This window comes from Acanthopagrus latus, chromosome 6 (assembly GCF_904848185.1).
Source record: "Acanthopagrus latus isolate v.2019 chromosome 6, fAcaLat1.1, whole genome shotgun sequence".
Classification (NCBI taxonomy): Eukaryota; Metazoa; Chordata; class Actinopteri; order Spariformes; family Sparidae; genus Acanthopagrus; species Acanthopagrus latus.
Genome location: NC_051044.1, coordinates 32,375,146 through 32,394,698, shown reverse-complemented (window position 1 = coordinate 32,394,698; position 19,553 = coordinate 32,375,146). Strand labels below are relative to the sequence as shown.

Sequence of the window (19,553 nt, the reverse complement as noted above, 5' to 3'; positions counted from 1 at the left end):
TGTCTGTCAGTGGCCCCCCTCCACGTCCCCCCAATCCCTCCAACTAACCCCGTTCTCTTTCCATCCATCTACCCATCTAGCCATCCATCCTTCCCTCTCTCCTGCTGACAAACAGTGACTGAGGACTGAGGCCTTTTCTGATCTGCATGGACAGATGGACACTCCCTCCAAGAGAAAGAGAGAAAATAAAAGAGAGAGAAACACTGTTGAAGACAAATATGACAAGAAAAGTAGTTTGACTGTAATCTGTGGAGAGAGACATGTGGAGGCTGATCACTCTTTTATTTATTTATTTTTTTGTGAAAAAAAAAAAAAAAAAATGGCGCATGCAAGGAGTAGTTTGGTTTAAACCCAGGCATCAAACAGTTGTTTTCTGCTGCCAGCCATCAGAGTTCAGCACAGTTTATTATCCATGTTGACTTTAGATATTCATACTTGTAAACCTACATCTAAATGTATTTTTTCTTGCCATAGAATCCTAAATAATCAGCCCTGTAAATCTACACATGCACATCCACAAACATCAAACAAAGACCTGCTCTGCCAGTCCAGCCATCATGCCTGGAGGTCAAGGCATGACAGGTTGACAGGTTGTCATGTGTGATGGCCGAATGTCTCTGCTGCCAACGCTGCTGCATGTGCCCCACTGCACACACCTCATCCAGACCCCCCCCACCCCACCTCATCCAGAACCCCAGCCCCCATACCCCCCACCCCCACCCCTCCCACCCACCCACGTACACAGACACACACGTGCACACACACACATACACACACACCCCACCCCACCATAACCCCTGCCTCCTAATAGCCTGCTGGCCTGGAGGTGTTGGTGCACTAAGTTGGACTCGGTTGCCCAGTCGCCAGCTCAAGTGTTAAGATTTGGCTTCAGTCCAGCTAAATGTCGACTTCCTTTAGATCCATTAGTTTAGAAATGGCTTCAAATAAACATATTACATATCAGCTGCTCGTTATTTTATATAAGCTTAAATAATGAATGATTTTATTTAAATGTTTGTTAAGCACCAATCTATATTTAAAATCGAACTGAAGCATATGACAGTTTATACAGCTACAGATTATGTTTAATGGAGAGTGAAATGCAATCAAAACAGTAAGAATCTGCATGATTTTAAATGTGTTGTGTACAGCTTGAGTTGAAGTTAAAATGTATTGTCAAACTATTGAGCAAACAATTAATTCAGTCATTTATTAAATCTAAGGATGGGTTCATGCTATTTTAGATGCAGCATTTTACAAATTCTACTTCTACAAATATCCCAAAGTCAGTTTATATCCCAACTTAAACGTCTTATTTTTTGAAAATACTTTTTAACCTTAATTTGATTTTAATGATTTTTTATTAAATATATTATAATTATCAATTGGTTTAATAAGATTAAACCAGAGAATTTGACATTTAAATTTAGAATTCATTATCTGATGGTTGTTTACTTAATCATTTCAGCTGTAGACTAATCAATCTAGAAATGAAATGTACAAAAGAAGAATGCATTGTGTAAATAACCATCTACGATTGCAGCATACTTAAAATGGAATTATCTGTAGACTTCTAAAGCAACATATTACATGATAATCTACTTTAAGGACTTAATGAGGTTGTCCACTGCACATTGAGGGAGATGTGAAAGTGTTACTGGCCTGCTGTCTGTCTGTCACTGATGGCTCATTTGCTTGCTGTTGTCGTCGGAGCTGTAAGGTCATGAGGTCAAGCAAACATGAGGAAGCTGCCAAGAAACAATGTGCGGCTGGAAAAAAAAAAGAAGAGAGAACCCCGCAGGACTTAATTAGTGTGAAATTTTCCTCTTTCATTTTCTGTCACAATGTGAGAGGTGAGACACTTTTCACTGTGAATTTTGTTTTGACAATTCTTCTCCAATTTTAGTGTCAGTCTTGTATATACAAATACGTTTTTCACAAACAACAAATAGCTCATTAAAATAAGGCACTAATGGCTAATGGTCAGAGTTGCTCATCTTGGAGGCTGCGCCTTTGCTATGTGCTTCTTATGTGATTGTATTGTTTACATTTCACTTTTTATATTAGAAGTCAGTTTTTTGTAATTTTTGTAAACAGATTTTACCCATGAGTCTACAGTCTATCTTATCTTAATGCTTCATTCATGGTTCTGATAATGTGGCCTGTAATATAGTAGTTAACAACCGGCCTCTTTCTCTTGTAGTGTTAAAGAGGCAGATATCCACAATCAAAGAGAGACAGAGACCTCAGGTCAGCAGCTAGTGATATGGAGGTTGGCTGTTACCCAAGTTTGACAAAGTTTTTTACTTCCTGTCCCAGACAAAATCCAAGAACGCAGGAACTTCTAATTTCTTGTATTTTTTTACATTTTTTTCAGTTGTATTTTGCCTTTATTTAACCACATTAGTCTCACTGAGATCATATATCTCTTTTCAGAATGGCGGCAGCAAAGTTGCAATACTAAGTTAACTTACACAAAAGGACTAACACACTAAAAGGATTAGATGAAACATTTACACATGACTCAGTGGATTTCACCATATTTTTAAAACTGTTAAGTGGTGCAATATTCTGAAGTTTAAGTTCATTCTATAGATTGTTCCATGCAGCAAGTGCTGACACCTTAGAAGCTTTCTTTCCCAATTCAGTTTAGACTAACTGTGTCAAAGCAACTAGTAAACAGACTCTCAGTCTTTTCCTCCTCAGCTTCGGGACTTTGGCAGCAGAGGCCACAGGTGGCTGTGAGACAGTGCATGTGTCTGTTCAAATGTCCATGAAAACTGATAACAGTATGTTTCAGATGATCGCTGATGCTTCGAAAATTGTTACTGCTTGAAACATAACAAACACATGCACCCAAAGAGCAGTTCAGCAAGTATGTCCACCAGCACATACACACCGAGTTTCTCACTGTCTGCTGAAATGACATGTCAAATGGGTTGGGGAGGAGGATCGGGGGGTAGGGTTGGGGATGGGGGGGTGGCAGTGTCATGTCTCCTGCCTCTCATCATGCTGTCATGGCCACCAGTCCAGCGCCTCTTCTGTCACATGCACTCTGCTCACACTCCACCCAGACCCAACCATGTCACAAATGATAAACACATCACACACACACACACACACACACACACACACACACACACACACACACACACACACACCTGCTGAAAAGCTGTAATTGCTATGCCTGAAGTATATGATTCAAGAATACCCTGGATCTCAGAGCTTGCGGTCCAGGATGTCTTGATTACATTTGTTTGAATTTCAGCTGAGCACAGCCTATGTGATTTGAACTATAATTTTGCTTATTAAACTTGCAGGCTTGTCATTCAGATTCATTAGTTTGGGGGGTTATTGTACAATAATAATATGTATAATGTAGGAATTTTACATCACAGATGCATTTCATTTGGTCGACTGTTGCTATAACTTCTGGGAGAGTGTCAGAGAGTGAGGAGGGCAGTCAAAGCATGATTTAAAATGTAACGTGAATAAAACTTTAAGATATTAGCTGATCTATGAATATTTGTGACAGAGTCATATATATATATTTCATAAACACTGGTGGTTGTTTAAAGGTGTGTTCACCACCAGTAATCATGTTACCTGTGCCATCAGATTTCTGTTACAGACTTACTGTTTAGTGTACATTAGCTGTAAACTGACAAGCAATGGCATGGACACAGTGTGTGTTTGAATTCAGATCAACCTGTCACTAAACTCAACACTCTCTCTGTTCTCTCTCTGCTTTTGCTCCTCTCCTCTTTGTATTGTTATGTTCATGATGTAGTAAGTACATTTTCCCTCTAGCTATAGTCAGCAGTCAACCTTACACACCCAACGCTCGATGAGAATCAGGAATCTGAACAATCTGGTGTGACTGTGGATGTTTATTCCTCCAGAAAGTCTGGCTCTTCCCCTCTCATTATGCTGGCCTTGTCAAAGAAGCCTACAGCATAGGTTTTGATTTTTTTTTTAGCTTAGTGTCAGATTCCACCCATTGATGGCATCACTACAACATGTTTTTCAGTTTATTTGATTAATCAAAGTGATTTCTAATCATGTGTAAGTTGTCTTGAATGCCCCCAAGACTGACGTTCTAGGAAAGGACCCCATGGTGATCAAATCTGGCTGTTGAGCTCTGAGTCACTTTTAGATTTTGTGTCCAACCATAATCTGTTGTTTCCCCAGAAATGTACTGTACTTGAAAATTCCAGCACAAGGTCTGAATGTGTCTGTAAAGTCAGTTGGTGCTCTACTTAATTTCCCATCATTAAAACGCAGACCTTTTATTGCTTGTAAATGCTGTTGTCTTTCAGGCCGGATGGTATTGGCACAGTGACCGTGGAGGAGAAGGAACGCTTTGAGGAGATCAAGGAGAGGCTACGAGTGCTTCTGGAAAACCAGATTACACACTTCAGGCAGGAAACATGTATAACCATTTGCTGAACTCATGCCAAACTGGACTGCTAAGGGCTCAAATGACAATCCAGTCTGTTGCTTCCACAGGTACTGCTTTCCATTTGGTCGGCCAGAGGGAGCACTGAAAGCCACTCTGTCCTTGCTTGAAAGGGTTAGTCATTTTTACTCATAGACAGATGAATACAAGATGGTTGTCTGTCACCCTTTACCATCTCTCTTTTACTTTCCCCATCATTGGTCTTGTCATGATAAATTTTGCTATACATTGAAATTACAGTTTCTTTGTCTTACCGGTTTAGGTTCTGATGAAAGATATTGTTACTCCAGTTCCACAAGAGGAAGTCAAGGCAGTGATTCGTAAATGTCTGGAGCAGGCAGCTCTAGTGAACTACCAACGCCTGTCAGAGTACGCCAAACTGGAAGGTAAGTTAATGCTTCATCACTGCTCTTGTGTGTTACTCTTGCAGCCAAAGCACAGCATGGGTGTTCTGTCTTGATACAGCTGTTGAAACTCTGAACCTGCTGAGTAAGTTAGAGTAACGAAGAGATTTTCCTGTCACACAAGGATTCAGATGTGAGAGATTCTAAATGAATTGCTGATAGATAGATCCTTTATTGTCATCGCATATTATGACGCAGTGAAATTTAGATTGGCAGCGATCCATCATAATTAGCAGTTTAAACAGTTTGAAAGGTGTACATTACAGCTAAAAAGGATTTCTGAACTCAGTGGAGCAGACCACTAACCCTTATTGGAGAGCATGTAGAACATTATTGGATACTCAGTCAGAAGCAGAAATCATGTTTTCCAAATTTGACCAAGCAAGGATATTATTAAGAAAACATTTTTAGACACTGCTGAATCATTGAAGAAAGTGTTGCTGTTGTTTTTTTTCACCAAAATGTGTATACATCATTGTCCTCAGACCACTGGAATGAAAACTCACATTAGCACTTTTACAATAGTCCCTGGTTTCCTTTGGAAGCTTTGGGATTAACATCTCGGTCATTTCATCCCAATTTGCCGAAATTCCAGAAGTATTCCCACTTCATGAGCTGGGAGGCCCTAGGTGAGTAGGCATGAAATGACCCATCTAAAGGTTAAAGCCTACTGATATAAAGCTAGCTGCACAGATTGCTTTGTCACCTGGAATCCTTAGAATGGTTAAGCTATACAGAAATATAATTATTTTATTGCGGTAATACACTTAAACACAAAATCTAACCTTGAATTTTTTTTCTTCACAGCTGCAGAAAAAGCCTTTCTTCATGTGATTTAATGGCATAATAATTGTTTTTTTATTTTTATTTTTTCTTTATTTGCCTTATCTTGCACCCATTTTAGTAGCAAATGTACAGTAAGTAAAAATGCATTCAATTCAGTGTTTATGCTGATGTCCACCATGCCTCAGCTTCCTTTTCAGCCAAGTCCTACTGCCTCTGTCTCCCACTTTGGCCTGCCTGGTAGCTGAAGTGATGCTCCTCTTTTACTCGTTCTTCCTTACTCTTTCCTGCTCTCTGTAGGTTTGCCATGCTCACGCCTCTCTTTTCCTTGTCTATTGGCTTTTGCTGCTTCTCATCAGCCGATGTTTGAAAACAGGAAGGCCAATAAACAAGACATGATGGGACTGCCCCATGGGGCAGTTCAGTGTTCTTTTTCCTGTTGCATGGTCGAGGTTTTCTTTAGTAGGCATCATTGGTGTTTTGCAGACCTCTGAAACATTTCATCCAAAATCTCTCTAACTTTATGTTAACATAAATGTGATAGCTCTTCAAATTTAACTGTCACTGAACCTACTGTATCTATGACTCTAAACTTTACAGTAACAGCAACATTTGGGAAGTGTGATTATTTGCATTTAGTTATTTAATTAATCAACAACTCCAAAGCTGAAAGCTATGTATTTTTCCATCAAGTGTGTCATTAAGTTGTAAGCCACACAAATCCATGAAAGAGTCATTTTGCATTTATTCACAGGGCAAAGCTTAAACCTGGTCACCTCATTATGAGGACCTTCCTTTTGAGATGCTGCATATGGTCACTTTAACTATTGGCTATTTGTTTAGAAATTAGGTTGAAGGCTGACTGTTCTTAAAGGCACACTCTACAATTCAGGGGAAAAAATTTCAATCAGAAAAATGTAACAGATCACTGACTTATTTTTATTATGTACAAAGAAACTAAATAACCACTGACCTTAAAGGACAACACAATTTACACTGTTTTACTGTTAATATCTGGCAGACCCTGTCACCTTTTTAGCTTTAAACAGTATTCTGGGACCTTATTTTCCTCTGAGAACAGCTTGTTTATTAACTGATGGAAAGATGTTTGTATTATTACATCAATAATATTGTAAATATTAACATTTTTAGTTTGAATTTATTCTCCAAAACTAGATAATGGCCCTTTAACCCTTATATTGACTATTGACTACTATTGGCTGTTTTCACACTGCTTGCTATTTCTGTGATAAGCTAGGCTAAACATGTATAGGACATTTCCCATCATCTCTGTGTTAGGGACACAGAGGTTAAACTGGTAGCACTGCTGTCTGGTTGACATCACTGTCATACACAAGGGACACGTGACACACTACCAAACATGTTTCATCACATTCATATGAGATTTCAGGCACAGGTTAATCCCTAAAAATATAGAAATACAAAGAATGAAAAATTAGTAGCAGGGTTCAATTTATTTTCATTGGCTTCCTCTTATGCACTCTGAGTCCATCGTTCTCTTAACTGTTTCCTGTCCTACATGTCTGTTATAAAAGAAACTCCTGTTGATCAAATCCAAATAGTGCAAGACCTGCAGTAAATATTCACATTTCCCAAGATGTTATTGTTCTACTTCAAATGGTCAATTTAAAAAGATGTCTGTAAAGAAACCTCACCTCCCTGAAGACACTAAGGAGGATGAACCTTAGTATCTCAGTTTTGATTGTTGATTATCCCCCAAACCTCTGCCCTTCATACTGGTGTGCTTTTTGACCTATGGGGGAAAAAAAAACAACAGATTTTTACCTCTGCTTTGCGGAACGAATGGTTAATCCAGAGCAGACAGCCAGTAATCTTAGAACCCCATACACACACGCATGGATACAGTCTTGTACCCTGGTGCCTATGTTATAGTATCAGGAGTGATGTCATCTTCCTCACTCAGTTGGCTGGCACTGTAAACGCTGAGTTTACACTCGTGTTGTTTTACTGACTTTAGCATTTCAGTGGAAACCAATAATAAGGATCAGTCAGCATCATCCAATTCAAATATGAGATCAGAGGATATGATGCATTTGTGGAATACTTTTGTAAGTCTCCCATGGTGCATTGTGTAGCGTTTTAATTAATTAATTATAATAGCATTACTTAATTAATTCTGATACATCAGGTTATTTATTAACTTGCATCGGTTTTCTACATGGCATTGTATCTAATGCTGTGAAATGAGCTATAAGAATTGTAATCTCAGCTAAACAACTACCTGAAAATATCAAATGTCCAAAGTCAATTTACATGTAAGAAACAGAGGATCAGGAACACGTCATTGCATTTATGTTTAGGGATGTGTAATAATGAACTGAGAAATAATGTCACAATGAGATTTGATATTTCAAATTAATTTTGCAAAAATGTATGATCAGAATAGGATGTTGACATTTGTATAACAGGGATAGTGCAGACTGTTTCAGTTATTGTTCACATTCAGTCCTCTTTCGGTTTTGTAACAATGTTTTTTTATGAAATACATTTGAAAATTCATTTTTACAGTTTATAATAAAGCAATGCATTAACTGGAGGAGTGAGAGGTCAGTTGAACGATGATATCCTCTATAGTTAATGGAAGAAACCACTGGTGGGACAAAGAGCCTACTGCACAATAATTTTGTATCGACAGAACATAATTCCGATTAATTTGCTAATAATATTTAGAAATATCAAAATGATGCATATTGCACCAATTCAGCCCTTAAGATTTCAATTCACTGAATACCTTATATACAAGTATACTTTTTATGACCTGAATTTGTAAGTTATGAAATTGCAGCAAAAACAATGCAGGTATGGGCGTCTGAAACCGCATATTGGTCAAACCCTGTGACCTCTGTACGCGTCCTCTCTGACCCTGGCCTCTCGCATGCCTCGGTATCCTCCCTCTTTCTCTGTAGGGAAAAAGAGAGAGATGTATGAGCATCCTGTCTTCTGCTTGGCGTCTCAAGTGATGGATTTAACCATTCGTGAGTACCTTCCTCATTCCCCAGCATCACCCCCCCCCACACACCTCTGCACCCTTTTGTTTTCCTCTTACAACCAGTATGCACGCCAGCTATGAGTGACCTCAAGTTTTTTTGTCCAGATGTCCTTTGGTTATACCGTTGTTTTTGTCTGTATAGTCTTGTTCCACTTCCTTGATATTGTCGAAGCTCAGTTTGTCTCTCAAATACATTTTAATCTTTCACTGAGATCAGTGTTTTCAGTCTTGCCCAAACCACCAGCACTTTGTCTGTCTGCGACTTGAATGCATTTTTACTTTGCTTGTGTGTAAATCCTCTCAAGTGTTTATGCTCATGGTAAATCCGAATAGCCAGCCACAGTGTGCATTTATTAGCATCTCAGTCACTTCTCAGTCCTTGAGTGAAACTATTGGAAGTCACACATTCCTACTGTGAACATACATCTGTGTTAGAAATACTGAATCATCATCACCAAATTATGATACTTTTGGCAAATATAATAACAATTCTAACAGATTTTAAGATTTTTTTCAGGATTTCCCTTACTAGATTTCAGGTCAAAGTGACACTCTGTGCTTTGTGTCCATTTTTTCTTGAATGCATTTCATCTTGCAACAAAATGCAAAGAACAACCTTTGGCTGAGAGGCTGCAGGTTTATATCCAATGTGCTGATTTGTAGTTATCAATCTAACCTTTATTTATGACTCCTTTCTTCCATTACCTCTGCTTATACTACCTGTACTGAATGATCTCTTCTCTTTCTCATCCTCTACCTGATATTTTCCCACCTTCTCTCCTTCATTGCAACATGCTCTTTTTTTAATGTAACTCTTTAACTTAGTGGAGAAATCACAGAAAAACCTGGAGGATCAAGGTGATGTTGTACTGTATGTCTAACCTCTACTGTTAGCTCATTCCTGACAAGAAAATAAGCAGTCTACTTACCATACCACCATGGACCCTGTCACAACCTTCCTGATACTTGTTCAATGCACAGCAAAGGCATATAAACATCACAGAATAATTTTCAGGAATGTTTTGATACCATTAGTAACCCCCCCCCCCCCCCCCCCCCCCTCCACCCGCCGCTGTTTTTCACTGCTCTGAATAGCTGGAATGGAGAAACTGTGCTGAAATAAATCATTTCCCAGCACAAACTGAATTAAAAGGATAATATTTGAAAGGATTTGAATGAACTGCATTCTCACAAAAATGTAAAATACATCAAGAAATTGGGTCTTTTATCAAATACTATGCTATATACCCATGCTTCAGATGCATTGTAACTAATGTAACATTGGCCGACCACAACAGGACAGCAGGAATGAGTTGATTGACGAAAGGAGAGAGCAATTTTTAAGATGATTCACACATTACCAGTGAAAATCACTTTTTCTGAGTGCAAGCATCAAAGCATGGAAGAATACACTGTTTGCATGCAGGTGGCATTAAAAGTATTTAAATCTGAGAAATTGTTTTCTGTTTTAGAATGGCATATAATAGACCATGTGTTTAAAAGCTACATGTGTAAAATGCTTTATATTACTGAATATTATTATTGATGACAAAAGGTTTGTGTGAAAAGCTAAACAACCTTTGTGAAAATCATTGCTCATTCATCTCAGTGTCCACAGGCTGCATGTGCCACAGTCTCTCTCTTGATACCCTTCACAAAGTGGCATTTTAAAAAAATGCATTTCATCTCAAGGTGACTTGAGATTTGACTTTGGTATCTATCCACCTTAAAGCAGAAATCCAGGATTTTGAGTCTTTACCAAACAGCAGTAAGCTAGCACTAAATCCACTGAAAACTGAACGTGGTAACATTTTAGGACAATTTTGGTTAAAGACAACCTTCAAACTTCCAATATGCCATTTAATTCTATATTCTATGTACATACTGTATATAAAATGTAAAATATTCCATTGAAGCATTCATTGATTATAACCATCAGCACCAAAGCCTGGGCAATTAACATGATGGGTGCTGTCTCAAAAAACTGGAGTCCATTATAAAAAGAAGGGATTATAGAAAATATAACTTTGTAGAAAAATAAATGCTCCTTTGTTTCCAAAAGTGCTCTTCCAAACTCTGACATAGTAGCTCTGACTTGACAGATGTTGGGTCTCAACAAATCCCCCTTTGAAAAAGTACAGACGTCCCATTCTGTGGAAGCTCTCAGCCATGTTAACATGACTTAAGCTCCAGCAGACAATCACCCATCACCCTGCTGTGCTTTCCACAACATCACTGAGCCACAAGAGCTCTGCCAGGAGATGGACTCAACACACTGAGTAATTTAAAAAGGAATCAAGCTTACTGTCACATATGGTCATACTGCCCATGAGTCATGACTCTTGCATGGCAAATTCAACCCATTTAAGGTATGTGTGTCCCTGTACAGCGGGATGATGATACTGACACACTCTTTGGTGTCATTAAGACATATACTGTCACTTTGATTCAACATTTCAACCTCTTCCATCCCTTGACCCTTTAAACTGCTCCAGCCATCTAGTATATTGACCAATATCGAGGATTTATGCTTTAAGGTCGAAAGGTGCATATGTTTAGGGTTCTAAATTCATATTCATACCATAATATTTTTCAAAGCAATGGTTAAATATAACCAAAAGAGAGCAAAATATGGACAGTGATATGAAAAAAAACAGATGAATTTATAGGGTTAGTGTTTTTTGGGGGGGAATGACAAAAGACACACTATTGGAAATACTCTTTTTTATTCATCTCGGAATCCCCAGAGTGACTATACTCTCTAACTTGGCTTACAAACTGGGCTTGATCGTATGTCCTACCTCACACTCAAACCAGTATGAGGGTTGTGTGTAATACCAGTCTGCTCAGCTCATAGAACCCTTCGAACTAGCTATTACCCATGCAGGCAAGACTCAAAATGAATAACTCTGTGTACAGTTGACAAACAGTGCGCCTGTATGTCTAGTATAGTAGCAAGACTAGCCATCTGGCCAGCCATGTCATTGTCATCAAATCAATATCACCACCACAGCCTGAAGGAGGAAGTTGAGTAGCTAATGGGTTGTGAGATGATTGCTTGTGTTCACGAGTGTAGGCTACTTTCTGTAGCTAGGCTTTAGGTGTCATACTGTTGTTCAGATGATGATTATGCATTGAAGGACTACACTCAAAGTTGTAATCAAGACATTCAGATTAGATACAGCCTACACATTATTTTAATTCCTCTGGAACAACTTTGTAGTTTCATGTGTCCATATACCAGGAGTTAATCGACACCCTGAATCAAATATTTATCCAGACCATGGTTTACTTACTCTTAATACAAGTCGAGTTAGAGTCCTCTTTAGTACCACTTAAAACAACCAACTTGTAAAATAAATCAGGTGCTATAAACCACCACATTACTGCATGATGAGTGTTCAATGTACATGCTGTTTACATCCCTCATCATGTCCATATTTTCTCTAGATTATTGTCCTTGCACATTGAGAGAGAGTTTTAACCCTATCACTACATACCACAGGCCATCAGCACATCCAGCCATAAGGAGGTCTTTCGCTATCCCATGGAGTGCTTGTGCTTTAACAAAATGTAGCAGTCCTTGAATTACAGTATAACTGTATAACTAGGGCTAGGTAAAATATATGTGTTGAACTCTGCTTCAAAAAACATGGTATAGAATTAAAACACTTCTGCTTCATGCTGGTTATGTTTGAATCAGTCAATTGACCTCAATTCAAAGGTTTCAGTACCTGATTCTACAAACGAAATCAAGGCTTTTGCCAAGAAGTATTGTTATCTGATGCCTAGCCCTAATTATGACAAGTTGATATTTCATGCTTGTTATTTTAATATGACCATGAGATTGTCCCAGTGGTTTAGGCTGAGGCTATAGACTGGACTAAGGATCACTTTTGAGGCAACAGGTATATCCACAATTTGTGAGTGATTTAATCCTTTAGTGTTTGGATATAGTCAGGATACAATGCATGTTGTTTACTTTTGTACAATCCAAGAACATAAAAAAGACACACTTAAATATCTCAGACCAGGGATGTTCCTATACATGTATGGTTGCATGTAAGCAATAAAAAAAAAAAGCCATTGTTTGGCATGGATACTGATAAGACTCAGAGGCTGCCGATATTGACCATCTGACCTTTGTGCTCCAGAGAATGTAGGACGCTTGGTTACCCCAGCCAAAAAACTTGAGGACACCATTCGCCTTGCTGAGCTTGTGATTGAAGTACTTCAGCAGAATGAGGAACACCATGCTGAGGTCAGTGTGCCAGAATTTATGCATGCGTCAGTGCTATTGATAACCTAATTACTGTCTAACATAACTTGAATTCAATCATATTTTTTTTATTCCATCAGTTTGTGGTATTTATCTCACATGAAATCAGTACAGGGTTATGGGGACTGTCAGGCTTTATCATGTGTCCAGGCACACCTACATCAGGGTTGCTACATACATTGTTATTGGTCATGAGCACCAGTTTACCACTGTGAAACAGGAGAGTCCATTCTGGGTATTCCCCACAAACTGACTGTATGTTGGTTGTTTGTCCATCTGTGTACGAATCAGATGGTAATAGCAACATATTGCAACTGAAGAGACAATGGATAGAGAAGATCCTGAGGGACATCTGGCCATATTTAAAGGAAAATTTACTTATTTAACAATCCCTGAGCTTCTGTTTGACAACAGCTAACCCAAGCATTTAACGACTTCCTTGCTAACATTTCTCTTTGATAGTGTTTCACAATATGATAGGGCATAAATTAATTCTTAAATATCAATGCACATATTTTTGAACTCATAACAATTTGTCAAATAAGACGTGCAACCTGGGACTCAGCAGCATAGCATTATCCCCACATTTGACAGAGGAAGATGGCTGTCGTTTGAGCATGATAAACACAATTATCCTAATATGAGTTGAATTCCATGAAATTAAACCTAAACCCGCAGGCCACTCCTATGACATTTGTGGATGAGTTGAAGGCGATGTAGGCGTTGCCATGCAAAGTCTTAAAGAAGTTCTCCTTTTCAGCCTGTTCACTGTAATGACAGCATCCTGTTGCAAATTTGTTACATTTTTATTTGGTTGGAAACCTGTGTAGATATGCCCAAATCCATTTAGTATGGAGTATTATGTTAGCCATAGGGAGTGTTTCGGTTTCTGTTTCCCCAATTTGTTAAATTATATCTATCAGTCACAGAGTTTATGTTTGAGACATTGATTGATTTCAGAAATGTCATTGGTCTACTTTCCATCTAATAGTTGTATAGTTTGAATAGTTTACCTTTGTCTGCAGTACAGTTTTTAAAAGCATCAGAATATCTACAGGGGATCTCAAGATAAGTTTCAGAAGGTAAATTGAGCAAGTTATTTTGTATTCCTCCTGACAGGGGGCCTCAAAGTTTTGTGTTCATTCAGATGGTAAATACAAGTTCTGAACCAGTGGCCACATGCTACTTTAAATCATCATACTGTGTCTTACCTGCACAGTGGGCCTTACCTGACACAAAGTAAACACTCTGAAGTGTAGGCAAGTGCATAGTAGCAATGGAGAATTATCAATCAGGTCTATCCTTATATCACAGCAGAGTAGCTTCTCTGTTTATCTGACAAACAATGAGCTGGAAAGATATTGACATAAACAATAATCACGAAGAAGAGGAAAAGGAGATGCATTAATGAAGAAAACATGAATTTCTCAATAGTTTTGAAGCTGTGTTCTGGGATTTAAAAAATCTGCAATCTACCCAATCTTTCTGCCTTTTTACTCTGAATGCTATGCCATTGAAATAACATTATTTTTGTTACTTGGTTATTCAGTGAAAGCAAAGTTGACTTATTACCTCTCTGTTTTTTATTTCAATGATTTATTTGGTTTGCGGGGAAATGTTTGAACAGGGAAAAGAGGTATGTGATTGTCTTAGTGCCATATACCCCATCTCTACCCTACCCTTACTTTAAGTCGTGTGCATGCACTTATACACTGATATGGCTATTGTTGTAGAGGATCAGTAAAGTTTCCCTGCTCAACAATGACCAAGAAACCCTTTCAGCTTGTGGCCACTGCTAATCAAGTGCTTGTGGCAGTGTTTGTTAGCTTCTAAGCTAGCAACAGTTTTGCCAATGGTGATCAAGCACAAAGACAAGCACTTTAAAAATGTGTTTTACTTGTTGAACTCATTAGCCTGGACTCTGAGGAAACAAAATGCAGAGTTGTGAGTTTTAATGCTGCTGATGTGAAACTTTTTGTCTCAAAGAAAACAACTCTGTACTTTATTTTCTGGGAGTTTACCCCAAATCATCCCTCAAAATGCTGGCCTGTTACCTGTGTTCAGTCATCTATCATTATTTTTTAAGTCAAGTAAGTAAGCCTGGGGAAGGTGTTAGTGCCTTTCCTTTCCTTAAAGGAACCCATTCCTCTCCATTGGATCCCTCAGCACACACAATGGAGGAAATGTGAGGCATGCTTTGAATGTTCAGAGATAACATCACTCACCCTACATTTCAATGAAATGAGTTACAGTGCTGCTCAGATTATTATCACCCCATTAGTGAACTAGCCTAATTAGCGTTAGCCTCAAACACTTGAAAAATATGATCACAGCAGGTTTAGGTTTCACACTTTTATAGACATTCTAGATGGTGTATTCCCACTGACTGTGAAGTCAATTTTTGCCTTGTGTTACTCTTGGTGAGTCTGACCGTGGGATAATTTGTGTTTATATATGTCACTTGCACAAGTGTTTATTTGCCCCAAATAGCCAGTAGTTAGCAAGCAATGGCAAGCAGTGAGGGTGTGTGTCTGGTGTTTGAATTCAGTTGAGTGTCTGAATGATATCAGTGCATACCAGAACATCCAGAGACTGCTGTACCTTATTTTCCCCTCTTCTTTAATGGAAATGTTTCTATTATTAGGTAAAGTACATTTTCCCTCCAGCATTACAGAACATATACACCTGTCCATGGAGGTCACCTCTGCAGTCGGGTTTGAAGATGAATTCATGTTTTAATCCTAAAAGTTTTTAAAAGTAATCTCTGAATCTCTCCTCCCATTGGTAAACAGCTCAGAATCAGAGCAGAATTCAATGTGACTCCCTGTATTTATTCCTCCAGAAAGTCTGGCTGCACCTAACTCCGCTCATCCAGAGCTGAATGGCAGGTGATCATCATGATGTTCTTAATGAGCGTAAAATTCCCTTTTCTTTCTGTGGGAACACACCATGAAACTCTTCTGTTATGCCACCATAAAAATGTTTCCTTCTGCTGCACAGAAGCAGTAAAATTTATATTTGTCTTATAAAACCAAGACTTTATTCCCCCAGAAACATAAAAAGCACATTTTACATTGTTTCCTCAAGTTGCCGAAATGCACCATCTCAATAAGATTGAGTGACCCCAATAATTTTTATTCTTTTCTTAAGAAGCATTAAAAGCAACATATAATTATCACCACGAGAACAGTATCCACACACATTTTTCTTATCTTTGCTGCAGAATTTTGGTATGCAGCCTATGTGTAACAGCTTTGGATTTTTAACAACGTTTTTCTTTTCCATAGTTTTGTAGCTGCACAAAGCACTGGGTGTAAAAAGCAGCTTTAATTTGAGATAGCCATCTTTTCTTGGGGTAATACAGGGAGACACAACTTATGAAACAAGTTAAAATTCTAAATCTTTGGGAAGAAATGCACTGACAGGAGGCCACTGAAAGAAGAGTTCTCTCTAGATATGTTTTTATAAAACTTACTTTAATAAAAACACTATTGCAAGTATTCAAATCTCAAATGTAATAGTGATGATTACATGAGTGGCACTGACTGAATTTACCTTCTTGCAAAGTATCCAACACCAGCTACCCAAAGAGCTCCCATGGCACATGGCAAATGCATGACCCCCCCACCCCCCCCCCCCCCCCCCCCCACACACCCCCCCCCCCCCCCCCCCACCCCCCCCCAACTACCACCACTACATAAGCCCATGGGTAAATTCACATTACAGTTTTGACAGCTTGATGTGAATGAGCAAACACCATGGATCCTCAGGGGTCCCTCTTAAGGGGCCTGGCAAGAGTGGGGGTGCATGGAGGAAAGCAAGTGTTTTTGATGTGCATGAGAGAAGCCTAGTCCCTAACAGTCACTCCACTGTGTCTACTTTATGGGGAGATATGAGCATAGCGGAGCTCGCTAGCTCCTTTCTTCTGATTGACTCGCTCAAGGAGCTGTAGGTGAGTGTTTAAGTAGTTCCCTGCCATGCCTGTCAAGGAGCTGCTGCTGTTTCCTCTGTGGGCCAACAGAAAAGCGTGTCCAAGCTCCGTTTTTCCTGCTGTGAGTTGTGAAGAATCCTTCCCTGGAGAGCACGCAGTGAAGTCATTGAAGCAACAACTTGATTTCATATGGAGAACAGTGAGAGTGATAGTCAAGAGCCTTTGCATTGGATTCAGTTTCATTACATATTCAGCCTTTACAGTAAATAAGAATCAGACAATTTTATAGTTTCTTAAGGATATGACCATTGAGTAGCACTAACAAGTATCCTCTCTGTCTTATTTGTCTCCTTTCTTTCCCTTTCAACCACTTAATTTTTTTCCACTCCCTGTATTCTGTCTTCTCTCTCGCTCTCCTGTACTCCATCTGAAGGCCTTTGCGTGGTGGTCAGACCTGATGGTGGAGCATGCTGAGACCTTCCTGTGTCTCTACTCAGCAGACATGGATGCAGCTCTTGAAGTTCAACCACCCGACAGCTGGGACAGTTTCCCTCTCTTCCAGCTGCTCAACGACTTTCTTAGAGTGGACTGTGAGTGAATAGCCATTTAAAAAAACATATTCAGTCATAACAGTCAGCATGGGGAAAGTAGCTGAACGTGCCTCAGTGAGGAAATGACCAGAGGTGGATGTAGGCCTAATAAAGAGTAAAATGGAATGGAAATTCAGAACATAAAGTTCGTCATAATCTCGGAGTGCACATTGTGATAAAAAAGGTCAACACACGCATTAGACAAAATGGGCTGTAAGTGTAGTTTACAAAAGTAAAACATCAAAGTTGAACACTTTCATCTCACTTTATTTGCAGATATTTGAATACCTGTGTGTTTTACAGGTCTAACACAAAGAACTTATTTACCAATTCTGAATATTATATATATTACATTGTAGCTAGCTTTAAAAATACTTACGGTGCCGTGAGTGTGTGTGTGTGTGTGTGTGTGTGTGTGTGTCTGTGTCTGTGTGTGTGTGTGTGTGTGTGTGTGTGTGTGTGTGTGTGTGTGCTTTGCTGGTGACAGCTCAGACGTTGACTGATTTCACAGAATAATAATATTCAACTCAGTACCCAGTAGCATATTTTTGATCATTTGTTAGCAATTGTGTTGACTGATATTTACACCATTATATTTCCTTTGTTCAGCATGTCTCCTTCTTAGAGTAAGTTAAACACTGGTACCAACATTATGGTACAGTTGCACGTCTCTGTGTGTGCATTTGCACTCTTTTTGGCACAGATTCTCTGCAGAATTATCAGTATACATCAGTTTTCTTTATCCAGATTGTTTACCAAAGTATTACCTAAGTTTCTGCTGGGGAAAACATCTTTTCCTTCCCTTCAACTTTTAATATCAAAATACTGCCATGTGTTTTCACTAACTCATCCAATCCTGCTTTGTTCATTTTGGAAAGTGGGATGTTATTTATTGATGACTTTTGTATGTCAGAATTTGTTTTGATTTTGTGCCATGATTGGAAAGAAACAATGTATCAGTCAAAGTCTGATCAAAGTTCAAAGTTGATAGAACCTTCATGTTTTATATTTGTTGACTGATAAAAACTATTTTCATAAACATCTATAAACCTTGATTCTTTGATGGTTATGACCAATGTTTAGAGCTTCAGTTGTCTGTGCACTCCAGTCTCCCTGAAACATCTCCCAGATGTCCCAAATTATTCCTGTCAATGTGAGATGTCTACTTTTGGCCTTGAGCAGTTTACATACTAAACTGTGTGTGTGTGTGTGTGTGTGTCTGAATGAAGATAATAGTCAGGTCTTGATGCTGGTTGCTGCAGGCCAGCCATCTCTCTAATGAACTGCGTGTAGCTGTAACTGCAGAGCTGTCCGTGGTCCTATAAAGTCAACACTCCACTGTTCACAATGCAAGCTCAATCTGCAGGGCGCTAATTGTCCCCGGGGAATGCTTCCCCTTTTCAGTTTGTCAGTCGGGAGTCAAGGAGAAGGCAGAGCATGGTCCACTCATTCAGCTGCAGAGGACTGCAAATAGCTTGTTACACTCACGTGTGTCAAATTGGCCACCTTTTCATTTGCTCTATATGTCACATATATAGTGGGCTAAGTGAAATTGTGGGAAAATGGCAATTGAGGTGCACATCAATGGAAGTAGATACACAAGTGTGCAATTAACAGTTGAAAGGAAATTGTATATTGCTAAGTGTACAATTCCTTGTGTGCTTAAGATGTATTTTATTCATTCAGCTGGAAGCTGTAGTAAGATATGGACAAAGAACCATTTCTCATCAGAGAAAAATGTTCAAACAAAAAAAGAAGGCTGGTGTTTTCTATCTTTTCTTAATGTCATCAGATCTCATGAAAAGACAGAAACCAACTCTGTCTTATTCCAGCTATACTGCCTGACTGTTCAACTGCCCACTGAGCCCATTTGTTCCTACTGAATGTGTTTATTAAACAGGATGAAAGAGCGTAAATACTGAAACAGTGTGACTCTCTGATGTCGATGTAGCAATTGAGCTCTACGGCATTATCCTTTAATGTGCTCCTGTGTTCTATGTTTCTGTTTGATAACACAGGATCACAGCTACATCCATCATAACTGAATGCATGATACAATACCATTTCATGTGAAAT

General features: G+C 38.9%; 1 protein-coding gene across 5 annotated transcripts in view; it reads left to right on the top strand.

Annotated features, from left to right (window-relative positions):
* The window catches only part of cadpsa (Ca2+-dependent activator protein for secretion a), a 164,951-nt gene that overhangs the window by 97,909 nt on the left and 47,489 nt on the right, over positions 1-19,553 (top strand). For 2 of the 5 annotated variants that reach the window (XM_037102208.1, XM_037102213.1), the window contains exons 13-19: positions 4,320-4,421; positions 4,510-4,573; positions 4,722-4,845; positions 8,595-8,663; positions 12,832-12,938; positions 14,584-14,592; positions 17,321-17,477. In XM_037102208.1, the coding sequence (XP_036958103.1) occupies positions 4,320-4,421; positions 4,510-4,573; positions 4,722-4,845; positions 8,595-8,663; positions 12,832-12,938; positions 14,584-14,592; positions 17,321-17,477 (632 nt within the window). The remainder of the gene's footprint in view (positions 1-4,319; positions 4,422-4,509; positions 4,574-4,721; positions 4,846-8,594; positions 8,664-12,831; positions 12,939-14,583; positions 14,593-17,320; positions 17,478-19,553) is intronic. The other 3 variants (XM_037102210.1, XM_037102209.1, XM_037102211.1) reach the window with 3 other exon arrangements.